General features: G+C 38.4%; 2 protein-coding genes across 4 annotated transcripts; one reads left to right on the top strand and one right to left on the bottom strand.

Moving 5' to 3' along the window:
• The first annotated feature begins 209 nt into the window (after window positions 1-209).
• LOC112183340 (peroxisomal (S)-2-hydroxy-acid oxidase GLO4) lies at window positions 210-3317 on the top strand. 3 transcript variants are annotated; one of them, XM_040514341.1, is made up of 12 exons: window positions 210-484; window positions 841-892; window positions 1076-1200; window positions 1275-1321; window positions 1401-1478; window positions 1577-1701; window positions 1897-1954; window positions 2080-2142; window positions 2368-2440; window positions 2670-2770; window positions 2911-3015; window positions 3118-3317. In XM_040514341.1, the coding sequence occupies exons 2-12, from the start codon at window positions 846-848 to the stop codon at window positions 3295-3297; spliced, it is 1002 nt and encodes a 333-aa protein (XP_040370275.1). In that variant the 5' UTR covers window positions 210-484; window positions 841-845; the 3' UTR covers window positions 3298-3317. The 3 variants fall into 3 exon arrangements, with proteins under 3 accessions (XP_040370275.1, XP_024177460.1, XP_040370274.1); XM_024321692.2 differs by having other exon boundaries at window positions 214-484; window positions 841-988; XM_040514340.1 differs by lacking the exon at window positions 210-484 and adding an exon at window positions 512-606 and having other exon boundaries at window positions 841-988.
• A 1227-nt stretch (window positions 3318-4544) lies between these two features.
• Window positions 4545-12304, bottom strand: LOC112184920 (protein PHYTOCHROME-DEPENDENT LATE-FLOWERING). The gene is made up of 12 exons (XM_024323146.2): window positions 11959-12304; window positions 11153-11225; window positions 11012-11076; window positions 10803-10874; window positions 10434-10514; window positions 9565-9726; window positions 9376-9474; window positions 7888-9257; window positions 7307-7521; window positions 7053-7201; window positions 6550-6588; window positions 4545-6468 (listed from the first exon to the last, which is right to left on the bottom strand). The coding sequence occupies exons 1-12, from the start codon at window positions 12088-12090 to the stop codon at window positions 4903-4905; spliced, it is 4023 nt and encodes a 1340-aa protein (XP_024178914.1). The 5' UTR covers window positions 12091-12304; the 3' UTR covers window positions 4545-4902.
• Window positions 12305-12650: the final 346 nt, after the last annotated feature.

Below are 12650 nucleotides of genomic sequence, written 5' to 3'. Positions count from 1 at the left end.
AGAAGGTGAATAACGAGCTGCAGAGGTGCATGACTGGGGCGTTACATAACATGAAGAACATGTGCAAGACTTAAAGGAGTGCAATCTTAGAATGGTTTGGTGTAACCGGCCGGCGGCAAATGACTCGGCAAGTGTCTCAGATGACACTAGAATAGTAGATTTGACCAATAATTCATTTCAGCAAACGAAGCCGGAGTTGGCGTTTCATGTCTGTCTTCTTCTTTCTCAGTCCCCACATTCTGAAGCAATATATACTTGTTTCATCCATTACGAAAGCAACAACTTTCCCAGAAAAGGACAAAGATAGTTATGGATGTCAATGCTGATCACCCCCACAACACTCACACAAAACAAAACACGTAGTACGACTCTGTTTCTCTATCTGAAATTCAACACTTGCTTAGTCAAGAAATATCAGATTACGAGTGGCTTTCCAGTTCTGAAGAACAAAACAATATTGGGTTTCCCAAATCTTCAGTCATAGGTATGTGTTGCTTTGTTTTGTGTAAGAACAGCTTTTTTGGTAACCATATGAGCATGAAGGCTGTTATATTCCTTTTTAATGGTTTTGAAGGAGTTTTTAGCTGTTTTATAACTACTTATGAGGTATAAAATTGAAGCTTTCATATCTAAATACCTAAACCCTAAACAAGAATTCAATTGTTGTAATGTTTAATCAACCTAATTAGATATACTCATTATCTCCCTTGTTTCTACCTGAAATGCCTATTTGAAGATCTGTTCTGTTTTTCTAGCTATTGACAAATCTATATGGTATTGTCCAGGATAGATTGCCTGAAACTCTCGATAGTTTGGTTTGATTGATGTTTATGTTTCCAGGATAAATGGCATCTGAACCTGTCAATGTGAATGAATTCCAAGAATTGGCTAGGCAAGTACTTCCAAAAATGTACTATGATTACTATAGTGGGGGAGCTGAGGACCAATTCACGCTAAAAGAGAATGTTGAAGCATTTCGCAAAATCACGTAATTTGCAACTTTCTTGGTGATTAATTACTCTAATATGAACTTCTCTTTGCGACAGTGTTTAAGTAAGACATGTTTTTCTTCCAGGTTAAGGCCTAGAGTTCTTGTAGATGTGAGCAGAATCAATATGTCAACCACTATATTGGGTTACAAAGTCTCAGCACCTATAATGATTGCTCCTAGTGCTATGCATCAGTTAGCACACCCTGAAGGTCTAATTTGTTTTGCAAGAGTTTCTGTTGAGATTGCTGAATTTCGGACACTAAATTTTTACCTGCTCTTTCAGGAGAGGTCGCTACTGCTAGAGCAGCAGCTGCATCCAATACCATAATGGTATTCTTATAACATTTATTGAGTTTATATGTAAGTGAGTTAGGTTTTTGAATTGTGGTGTACGTGTTTCTCTTCATAGATTTTGTCCTACAATTCTACCTGCACGGTGGAGGAGGTTGCTTCGAGCTGCAATGCTATTCGGTTCTTTCAATTATATGTACTTACCCGCTCTTGAGCTCATTTAAATTTTCACTTGTCAATCATTTAATATATTTATAGCAAAATTTCTTCTTATGGTATCCTCGTTTTGAACAGATTCACAAGAGACGAGATATATCGGCTCAGATGGTTCAAAGAGCTGAAAAAAATGGATACAAGGCTATTGTCCTGACTGTTGATGTCCCCAGGCTTGGTAGGAGAGAGGCAGACATAAAGAACAAGTTAGCATTATACCATTTTGTTTTGTTCTGTGTCTCTAAAGTGCAAATGACTTGGTTTAAAACAAGTATATAGGATCCAAACTCTTTTGTGCAACATCATGTCAAATGTTGTTTCATTAAATCCTATATGATGCATTGAACCATATTTACTTATGTGCATCACATTTAAAACACGATGGTGAGTTGTTTCCGCAGAATGGTTGCTCCTCAGTTGAAGAACTTTGAAGGTCTAATATCAACTGCACTAGACTCTGTGAGTTGTATGGTTAATTTTAAAATGTTCCTTACTATGTAAGAATCATTCTAGTGAGATAAAGTATTATCTATTGTTTTCTTATATTACATGTTGGTTTATATGCGTGCACACAAACTCTGCAGGATGAAGGATCCAACTTGGAAGCTGTTGCCAGAGCGACCTATGATGATTCTTTGTGCTGGGAGGTATAAGTCAGCATACTCTACTGATCACATGCTATTGTGCAGCTATGCTTCTAGATTATAGGTCATAGGCTCCTCATCAGGCTTGTCTTTATCTTTCATAGGACTCCAGTACAAAAGATGTATGATTCATACAGATTTTGTTTTGTTTTAACAATTCGAAGTGCCTATGTTACCGACTTACCAGTTTCTTGTTCTTGAATTCTTGGTTTTGCACAATATCTGCAGGACGTAATAGGATGGTTAAAATCTATTACAAACTTGCCAATTCTAGTCAAGGGTATACTCACTCATGAAGATGGTAAGATCAACTAATCAAGGCTCCATCTCTTGATATCTGTGACTGTATATCTTTACCTTTTGTAAATATCTACTCATGAAGGAAATGTAGAGTAAACGTATAAAAGAAAAAGGTCTAGAAAACATTGACTTTCAATTCATTTCATGACTATAACTTGACAAGTCATAATAGTTAATTGGATAAATTAGCTCGACTAAGCCCTTCTAAAATTTGTGTACTACCATTTCAGCAAGAAAGGCTGTGGAAGTTGGTGTTGCCGGGATTGTGGTCTCTAATCATGGAGCGCGACAACTAAACTACACTCCTGCCACTATTTCTGTCCTGGAAGAGGTGGAACTCTACCTTTAGTTCATTTTGCTGGTGTAACTTGTTCAGACTAAAATCTGTGCCATTTTTTAAGTAAGAAGGAAACTTTTTCTTAAGGTTTAGTCAGAACTTATTAGTATGCATTTTACTATCGTGTTAATCAGGTCATTCAAGCTGTTGGAGGGAAAGTTCCTGTTCTTTTTGATGGAGGAATACGACGAGGAACTGATGTCTTCAAGGCATTAGCCCTCGGTGCACAAGCCGTCCTTGTAAAGATCTCCATGCCACTACTGTTTGAATCATCTAGCTTATCAATCTTTCTATAAAAAAATTTCCTGCTGGAAATGTAAAATGTAAATGTGTTAGTGCAGGTTGGAAGGCCTGTTATCTATGGCCTTGCAGCAAATGGAGAAGACGGGGTGAGAAAGGTGATGAAGATGTTGAAGGATGAGTTAGAGCTCACTATGGCTCTCTCTGGCTGTCCTAGTGTTAAGGATATTACCAGGAGCCACGTGAGAACAGAATGTGATAGACTCCGCTCCATGCTTTAATTTCTTCTTCTTCTTGTTTTTTTTTTTTTTCTTTTTTCTTTAAGCTTTAATTTCTTCTTGAAACATGAAAATAAGATATGGATATCCAATTTGGGGAAACTGCAAAATTTTACACAAAACACCATGTATAATATGTTCAGTATAAGTCCTTTTTGTAAAACTCATTCTGAAACAATAGATCATCTCTTTCTTCAATGTTCACACACTGCTGAAGTTTGGATGCTCTTTCTTCTTTTATTCAAGTTTATCCCACTGCTCATGATTCTCTATTACCTTGGTTAAGTAATAATTGGAACAACTCTGAATATCATCTTATAGAAAAATTATTTCTGTCTGTTAGAAAATTTTGGGATCAACGAAACAAGTGTGTTGTCATAAATCAATTTCTCCATGTGTATTTCATATTAAGCATTTTCTTACTGATTATTGGGAAGCAAATTGCACAGCCTTGAATAAGTTTAGGAAAAAAGAAATATATTATCAACAGTAGGGCTCCACCATTCTGAACTTAATTTTGACGATGCTGTTAATAAGGATGGCAAAGCATTGGCCGTATTTATTATCCGAAATCACAGTTTCCATTCTAATTGGTTATGCTTCGGCCTTACACGTGAAAGCAATAGGTTCGAAGATGGGCTCGATTTGGGCTAAACGACTCAATTTACTCCAGTTTCAAGTCGAAGGATATTCTCTAGTACTCCTCATCCAAATAATTCGGCGTACATTTCAAATTCTATTATGGTGAAAGCTAACAATCTCCGTCCATTGATTTGATGCAATCAAATGAGTAAATGATTTTTGTTTATAATAAATTTTTTCAGAGATGATTTTAATGATTAATGTAATTTTTGAATGGTTAAATTATAGATTTAGATTGTCTACTGTATGTAAATAAGAAAGAGTTTGAATACTCACATGCACACTGTTTCGGATGCAAGTATTTTCCTGATTAATTTCCTTGGGACCTTAGCCGATTTCCAGAACTTGCGCTGGAGATTTCACAAAATAAATGCACCAGAGATTTTGCTATGATAACCCACTTTTATCGCTTTGACATTATATTTGCCAAATGATTTCCAACTCCCAATGTGGCTAGTGAAGTTTGCTAGTCTAGTCATGATCTAGGCATGCAAGTTCCACTGCTTCATTCTGTGAACTACACGAGGTATACCGTAAGCAATGGACCAGAAAATGGAACCCTCGTGTAGTTCATTCTGTGAACTACATTATAATATGGATGAAAATAATTCAATTGAACTAGCATCAAAACTTATGAATCTGATATTAGATTTAACAATTCCTTAGAATTTACACTTGCACTACACAATAGATGAACCTTATTTCTCCCCATCCACTAGCATAAATGACACACCCCAACAAAACTACTGACCTTCCCCGTAAAGGCGACAGCGAGTACCATCATACTACTTCTGCCCGACATTGTTCAACATCTATATAAACGTTAAATGTGTAATTGCTCTACATGATAATTTAACTGCTTTGCTTTACCAGTTCCAGAATTGAGGGGAAGCTTCTGACAGATCAACAACCGAACCATGAACTCGCAGAGACCGTGCCCAAGCTTTTACTTTTTTTCTTTTCTTACTACGCATTACCGGTAGAGTTGTTTGCAGCTTGAAGGTCCATAGGAGAATTTGCGATGCTACCAACAGAGCCATGCGTTTGAGAGCTCAGCTGTGGGCTTGCAGGACAAGCCTCTGGATTACCGGCACTCATGGCATGAATAGCCCCTGAGCTCAGCTGTGGACTCATCGGAGTTCTTTGGGTCATTTGCTGTGGGCTAGCCTGCTGCTGAATTTGCTGGTTCATTTGTGAAATTCCCATAGTTGAGGGGGAGCTCACCTGTGGTGGCGAAAGAACGGCCTGTAGCGGTGAATTCGTATCTTGCTGCTGAGGCTGCTGCACTTGCTGCTGTTGTTGCAACTGCAATTGCATTGATTGCGGTTGCAACTGCTGTTGCATTTGCTGCTGTTGCTGTTGTTGCTGCTGCTGCTGTTGCTGCTGTGAGTTCATGTAAATATTCATCCCTGCCATCAACTTTGGTGTTGGTGGACCCATAGGCCCCATTGCTGCTTGTTGCATCATGTTATTTCGGTTCAGAGTCTGACCCAGCATTGACAGACCAGCAGCAGATCCAGGATGCATCTGTCTGGCTCCTGACATACCAGCCATGCTTGATTGAGGGACCCCTAACATGCTGCCTCGGTTTTGCATCCGCATTTTGTTTGCCATGAGAGCTTGAAATCGTTGCTGGTTTATTGCATTCTGGTTTATTGCATTCAATGGGTTCTGACCCACATTTCCCATTCCAGAGATAGGGGTCATAGGTGCTGACATTCCAGCTCCTCCTATCCCCCTTGCAGCTCCCATGCCCATGGTATTGCCAAGCCCAGAAAGCCCAACCATGTTATTTCCCAGGGTCCCCATACCCATAGTCGCTCCCATCATTATTTTCCTCTGCATTTGCGGTTGTTGTTGTTGCTGCTGCTGCTGCTGTTGTTGCTGCTGCTGCTGCTGGTACACCTGATATTGCAATGGGAACTTATTTACCATGCTACCTAACTGTACATTCGACGTCTGCCCAATTGCATTCAATTGTGAAAGTGGATTTCCAGCTGCAAGCAACATTGATCTCTGGAGCTGGGGATGCTGTTGTTGAATAAAGGAGTGTTGGCTTTGCTGAGGTTGCTGTTGTTGCATTTGTTGCTGCTGTTGTTGTTGTTGGTGTTGTTGTTGTTGTTGTTGTTGTTGTTGGTGCTGCTGCTGCTGCTGTTGTTGCTGATGTTGATGTTGCTGATGTTGCTGCTGCTGCTGAAGTGATGATTGTGAATCCAGCTGTTGTGGACGCGGTGGCATGGAAGTTCCCGACAAGAGCCCTTGAGACATCTGCAAGGCCTGGGAGTTCCCAGGTGGCAGCATCCTTGTGGTGGGTAGAAGATTTTGGGCTGGATTAAGGGATGCATTACCAGCATTAATTGGCTTGGCAACATCATTAGACGGTTGAACTGAAACTGCGTCTGCATATTGTTGCATTTCAACTGCAGAATTATTACGAGGCAAACCAGCACCATTATTGCCTGGGGGAAGATACATGCGGGTTGGCTTTGGTTGGATATGATCTTCCATAAGACTATACCCATCATGTACCATCTGTGTATAAGAAGATCACATAAATCAGCAAGAAAATGAACAGTATAAATCTAAGTTAACTTCACGGTCTTCTGAACATACCAGTGAACAGAACTGTGCTGCAAGCAAATCAGCCAAATGCTGTTTAAAGAAGTAGATATATGTCAGTACAACAGCAAAGAATAAGCAAAATTAGACATTGAGAGTTCAAATTGCTAGAGAGAACTGAAATTCATGCAATCACAACTTTTGGGACAAATTATCCCCGAGATCAATTCCAGGACTTACTAGTGACTCTTCAGATATCATCTCTTATATTACCATATGATGCACCATATGTCAACAAAATATCATAAATTCCTCACCAATGTTCATGCTGAATAGTTGATGTGCAAATATTATAATAGGCATGGTAAAATTCATGGCAGAAAATGTTCGGTGAATGAGATGATCTCGTAGAGCCAAAAAAATGATTATCATAACAAAAAAAAGTAAAACAGTGCTAAAAGATGAGAAAATAGAAAAACAAATTAAAAATTATTTTCGTTTATATATCAAGAAATGAATCTTCAGTGAGATAGTATTACAGGTACAATAAAACTTACAGTATTGGGCAATGTAGGAAGATAATCCTCCGCAGCTAGAAATTCACTATCCTCTATTTCGCCATGGTACATTGCTACAGTACCATCATTTGGCTTCTCTGACATGATCATCCTCGTTCGTGCCTTAGGAACATAAGAAAAACCAGTTCCTGCAGGAACAAATATGTCAGAAAGTAACAGAAATATCTGGGCTTAAAATTGGAATAAATATATCAAGAAAGATTTAGCATTTTTGAATATATGGTATACAGCACCTTGAACTTGCTCCACAAAATTTAAAATTCTGGTCTTGCAGATATTCATGCTGCCACCAACAAGCGACTTCGATAAAGGGCTCATACATGAATCATCTTTAAAATCTTCATTATTCGAAACATTTGAGAGACAAGCCATAAGATTTTGAGCTGGATATGAATTGGGCTTCCTAGAGTAGTTATCAACCTTATTCTTTCTTCCGTTGAGTTGATACCTAAAACATAAGGCCAGAGACAAAAAAAATTAAGCTGCTGCTATACAAAAGACTAAGAGGCCTTTCCAACCAAGATAGAGGACCTTAAGAAATTGCCCTGACACTATTGCAAGCCAAGAACATAAAGAACTAGTACAACCTAACTATCTTTAAAGTACAAAATCTACCTGATGTATTGGTTGCAAGTTACAACAATAAAGGAACATACATCTCAAAAGGAAATATAATTTTCTATCCAACCCTTTTGGTTTTATTAGCAGGGAGAGGGAAGAATAAAGGTGCTTGTGATGCAAAGGATCCACACCAATTAACATAAATTGAAATGCAACATAAAATTATTATTTAAGCAGAAAAAAGAAATTATACCTCATGGTCACTTGTTCAATTTTTGACAATCTTTCAAGCATGCTTTGGTCAGCCGAAGATGGAGTTCCAACAGAGGGACTATTCGCATTTAATGGCATACTTATATTACTAACACTGGCCGGAGATCCGACACCACTCATTGCTGAGGTTTTAGGGAGGGAGTTCGATTTCCGTTTTGCAGCAACATGAGCCTGGTGTTGCCTTTGCATGGATTCATTAGCACTGGAAGTCAAAGATGGAGTTCCAATACCAGTAACTGAGCTCATTGCTGCCTTTTCCTTCTGTGATGCCCCAAAGGCAGAATTAGCTCCGACTCCAAAGTGGGGTCCTACAGAACCAGTAGAAAACTCCGCTGATTTTGATGATAATGGAGACTGAACCGTAGCCCCAGCAGATAACCGGGGACTTTGCACTGGTTTTCTTTTGGAGAGTTGGTCATCCTTTCTTGCATCTTTCTCAATATTTTGACCAAGGTTATTCCAGGGTGCCTGAGAATAACTGGATCTCATGAATGAATGCTGTGGTAATCTTTGTGGAAATCGTGATAGCTGCGGGTCAAGATGGCTTGTTTCTCCTTCCACCATCTGCATATCATTCTTAATCCCACTGAGCTCTGACCCTTCTACTTTACCTGTCTCAAACTGCTCATCCTTGGCACCAAATCTCATGTTTGACTGTCCTACAGCGAACGGCATAGTCCCTGTATCTTGATTCAGTGCCCCTTCAAACACCTGGGGGGAAAGTTTCTGAGTTCCTGTATTTGGATATTGGATACCTTTGGCAATAGGATGCTGCAACAATGGATTCTTCCAATTCATATCTGATCCATTGAAGCTGTCTATAGGCCCTATTTGCTGATGTTGCATTGCATCAAGGCCAGCTGCTGAGGACCTCGGTCTCTTATTGAAAGATAAAGGTGACATTGGCCCATCTTGATGCTCTCTCTTTCCAGGATGAGAGGCATTGGAGGTACCATTGTCAGCATACGAGATCATCATCTCCTGTCCACCAGGGGAAGCTGACACATTGACAACAGGTCCTGATCCATGGTCCTGCATATTTCTTGGAGTCCCGACCCCCATTTGATACCTTGATTGGTGTGGTGCTGGAACAGAAACATCAGGCATAAAATTTTTAGATCTTAAGGCGATGTTATTCGCGCTCAAATTTTGAGTGATCAAATTTTCATGGCCTTGGTGTGGCGTCATATTGCCTGCAAGGATTCCTGAATCTCCCAACCTACTATTAGAACTTTCTGGAACTCTATCTATGCAAACTTTCTTTCCATGTGTCTTGCTGTTAGATGTAACAGTAACTTCTGGCATCGGCCTCAACCTCTTTCTCCGTATACTGGTCAAAGCCAAATCAAGCTGCAAACAAGAAGTAGATGTGGTTAAAAGCAATCATTCCACCCAGATCATGAATGTCATTTTTTTATTGTTTTGAGATGTAGGTCAAGAAAGTCAAATAAATCTAAAACTTAATTACCTTTGTGGGACTTGGATTCCTACATAGTCTATCCAACTTGGGAGTGGGATCTAGATGAAGTTGTGGTTGCAAAGCTTTCAATATACGAGACTCTACTTCCTGCAATTAACAGAAAATATCAAATGTTGGCATCATAACTCAACATATGATAGGTATAACTGAGCAGGATGGAGACAGCAAGGTACTTACCATCAGATCACCATAACTCCAAGAATTATCCGAGATCAGGGGGATATCCTTCACTACATTTTCCAGTGACATTCTGAGGCGGACCTTATTTACGATAAGGGATCCGTCAGTAGGCGGACTGGCGGCCCCTTGTTCAAAAGCACATTTACGATAATCTCGAACCTGCAAGAAATCTCGTATAACCAATTTACAAAGCCCAAATACAACTAATGATAGAAACTTAAAACCTAATTAAGTATCTTCTATAGCAAGTACAAAAAGTATATACATTTACAACCATCATAAATTTTGGAAGAAACTCGCACATTCAGAAAGTGAAGACTATCTTTAGCATGAGCTCTCACCCTGTCCACTTTGTCAGTTTTTAACAACAAATTTATCTAGAAGATTGGCCTTCTATAAGATATTCATGCACGGCATCTAGCCACATTAGATGTCCCTTAGGGGCCATCCTATCAATTTAAGAATATAAGATTAATAAGGTTTACTTTTCCTGATAATTCTTAATGATCTATCATAAATTTACCTAAATTGGGTACTACCAAGTGGAAGAGGTATCTAATAGAGGCCTCCAAAAGGGAATATGAGATATCTTTAGTATTCAAATAATTTATTTCCGCTAAAGGATAAAGGAGGACATATACACAAAAGGAGAACAGATTTGACTGTCCAAAACAAAAATTCAAATCCTCTCCCCATTTTCAAAATCTTCCTTTCACACCACAGAACAAAAACAGAATCTGACTACTTGGTAAAAGTATTGTCATCACAATTCGAAGATTAGCAGTATTGTTTAATTAATAATCAATTAATATTGATAAGTGTACTACAAAGTACTTGAGAAATGTCATATTAAGAATCAAACTCACCTCACACACAAGTGTTCCATCAATGTACTTGCAAGGAATATCATCTAAAATATCTCCAGGCAACCGACCAGATTCAATTGCCTACAAGCACATAGTATAAGAAAAGCTATAATAAATAGAAAAAAGTAAGTAGCAGTTATGCAGATGAGAAGGTCTTGTAGGTGCCATAAAGTGACTGCTCAGTTACTTTAATTCAAATAAGCAAAATGATGAAGTACTTTTTAACAAACCAGCATTTCTTCTTTTCTTTCGCACTTATATTTAATTTCCCATTGAGCTACAATAATGGATGCATGACACTTTTTCATATTTAAGAAAATAATAATACAAGAAGATGATGCCCAGAAGAATAAATAACTAGACATTTACCGAGAAGAGAGTTTCTGATGTCCTATCATATGGGTGCAGCAGCTTCGGAACATCTTGATGAGCATTCTCATTCTGAATATTCATAAGCAGAAAAAATAAAAAAAAATAACTTAAGACCTTATGAATAAGAAATGAGAGGGAAAGGAATCACTTCTTTGTGAAATGTTTTTCTTCTACAATGTTATCAACAAAATTTCTTTGTAACAGACCTCAGACGGTTTTCCAATTGAATATCCATCTGGGAAGAGATTTAACGTGAAGGAAGCCTCAGTCTCTGTCAAAATGAAGGGAATTAAGATAAAAACAACTACTAAGTAACAGAAGAACAAATGAACAACACTACGACAAACCTGCAGATACGAGCAGCACTTCAGAGGACTCTGAAGAACCAGACATACCAGCCACATTCTCCTTTCTTTCAACCTATACACCATAGGGAAATCCAATTCATCAGAAAACAAAGAACACAGAAACATTATACTAAACCATTTCCTTCTTCTACTTATCCAATGTCTCCCAACCAAACTACAATAAGAGCTTTTTGCAGAGTCATATTATACAAGTATAAAGTTACGTTCTCTCCGATTTCAGTAGCAAAACAAAAGGAGTGCTGTAATGCATCAATCCAACAGATAAGGACTCACAAATCACTGACAGAATGAAGTAAAAAAAAAAAATACAAATTAACACGCTAAAAACATGTAGAACCTCTACTAAGTCTCATTCAATGAAACATCGAACTGGGTATGATGGATTTAGCATCAAACTTCACATGTTTAAGCATAAAAATAAATTTAAAAAAAAAAAAACAGCTCAACACACTAAAAACTAAAACAAGCCCCGCTTAGTTCAAGTAACTGTTTTCAGTAAATAAAGTGCTGGATCTGTACTGGTTTAATTTTCAATCTCCAATTTTCATCCAAAAGAATAAACTTCCAGTTCAAACCCAATCACCACAATTAAGCCAATTGCTTAAATTAAGCAACCAAAAACGTCCCAGAAATCAATCATACAATCAAAGAAACAAATTAACTTTCAATTTAAAAAGACCCAAGTTTCAATCTTGAAAGGTAAAAAGACCCAGAATTTCAATTGCTTTTTTCTCGCATTGAACCAAACGAATGGAAATTCAGCAATTTACTCTAAAGATTTGAACCTGGAGCTTCCGAGAATTGGAGGAGGCATTGATCTCGGACACGTCATCGGCAACAACGTTGGTCTCGGAGGGGAGAGGAGGCTTGGGACGGAACCTGGTACCGTTCTTTGAGACCTTAAACGAAACACCCATGATGGGGTTTTACTCAATATTCTGAGGAATTGAGGTTGTCAGTGTTATTGAGTTTGGATCATGGGAAAGAGGGGACAAAAACCCTAAAGAATGTTTGCAGTTAGTTTGGATTCATGAGAGAGGGAGAGAGAATGAGTCTAACAGAAATAGCAAACGAAGAGACGACACGCGGGGAGTTGGGAAGCAGAGAGAGAGAGAGAACACTAGTTTGGACTAGGACCGTCCAACCCAAATTCTCTTTTTCTTTTCTCTTTTTATGAAAAAAAAAAAAAATTCCCCATTTTAATTTTGTCCTCAATAAATCGACTCGATGCAATTTGAATGAGCTCACGCTGTTGTTTAGGTCTAGTTTGGTTCGCGGGGAAAAAATCAGTTTCTCTATTAAACAAACTTCTCACTAGCTTTCTTAACTGCGGTTTGGAAACGTTGGGAAAACAAGGAGAAAATATGTTTGTTTCTAATTTGTACCCCATAAATTGACTCGATGTAGTTTGAATGAGCTCACTCTATTTAGGCCTCATTAGGTTTGCAGGAAGAAAATCAATTCCTTTGCGGTGTGG

The sequence above is a fragment of the Rosa chinensis genome, chromosome 2 (genome assembly GCF_002994745.2).
Source record: "Rosa chinensis cultivar Old Blush chromosome 2, RchiOBHm-V2, whole genome shotgun sequence".
NCBI classification, from domain to species: Eukaryota; Viridiplantae; Streptophyta; class Magnoliopsida; order Rosales; family Rosaceae; genus Rosa; species Rosa chinensis.
Note: the sequence above shows the minus strand (reverse complement) of the source record. Positions and strands in the feature narration are given on the sequence as shown.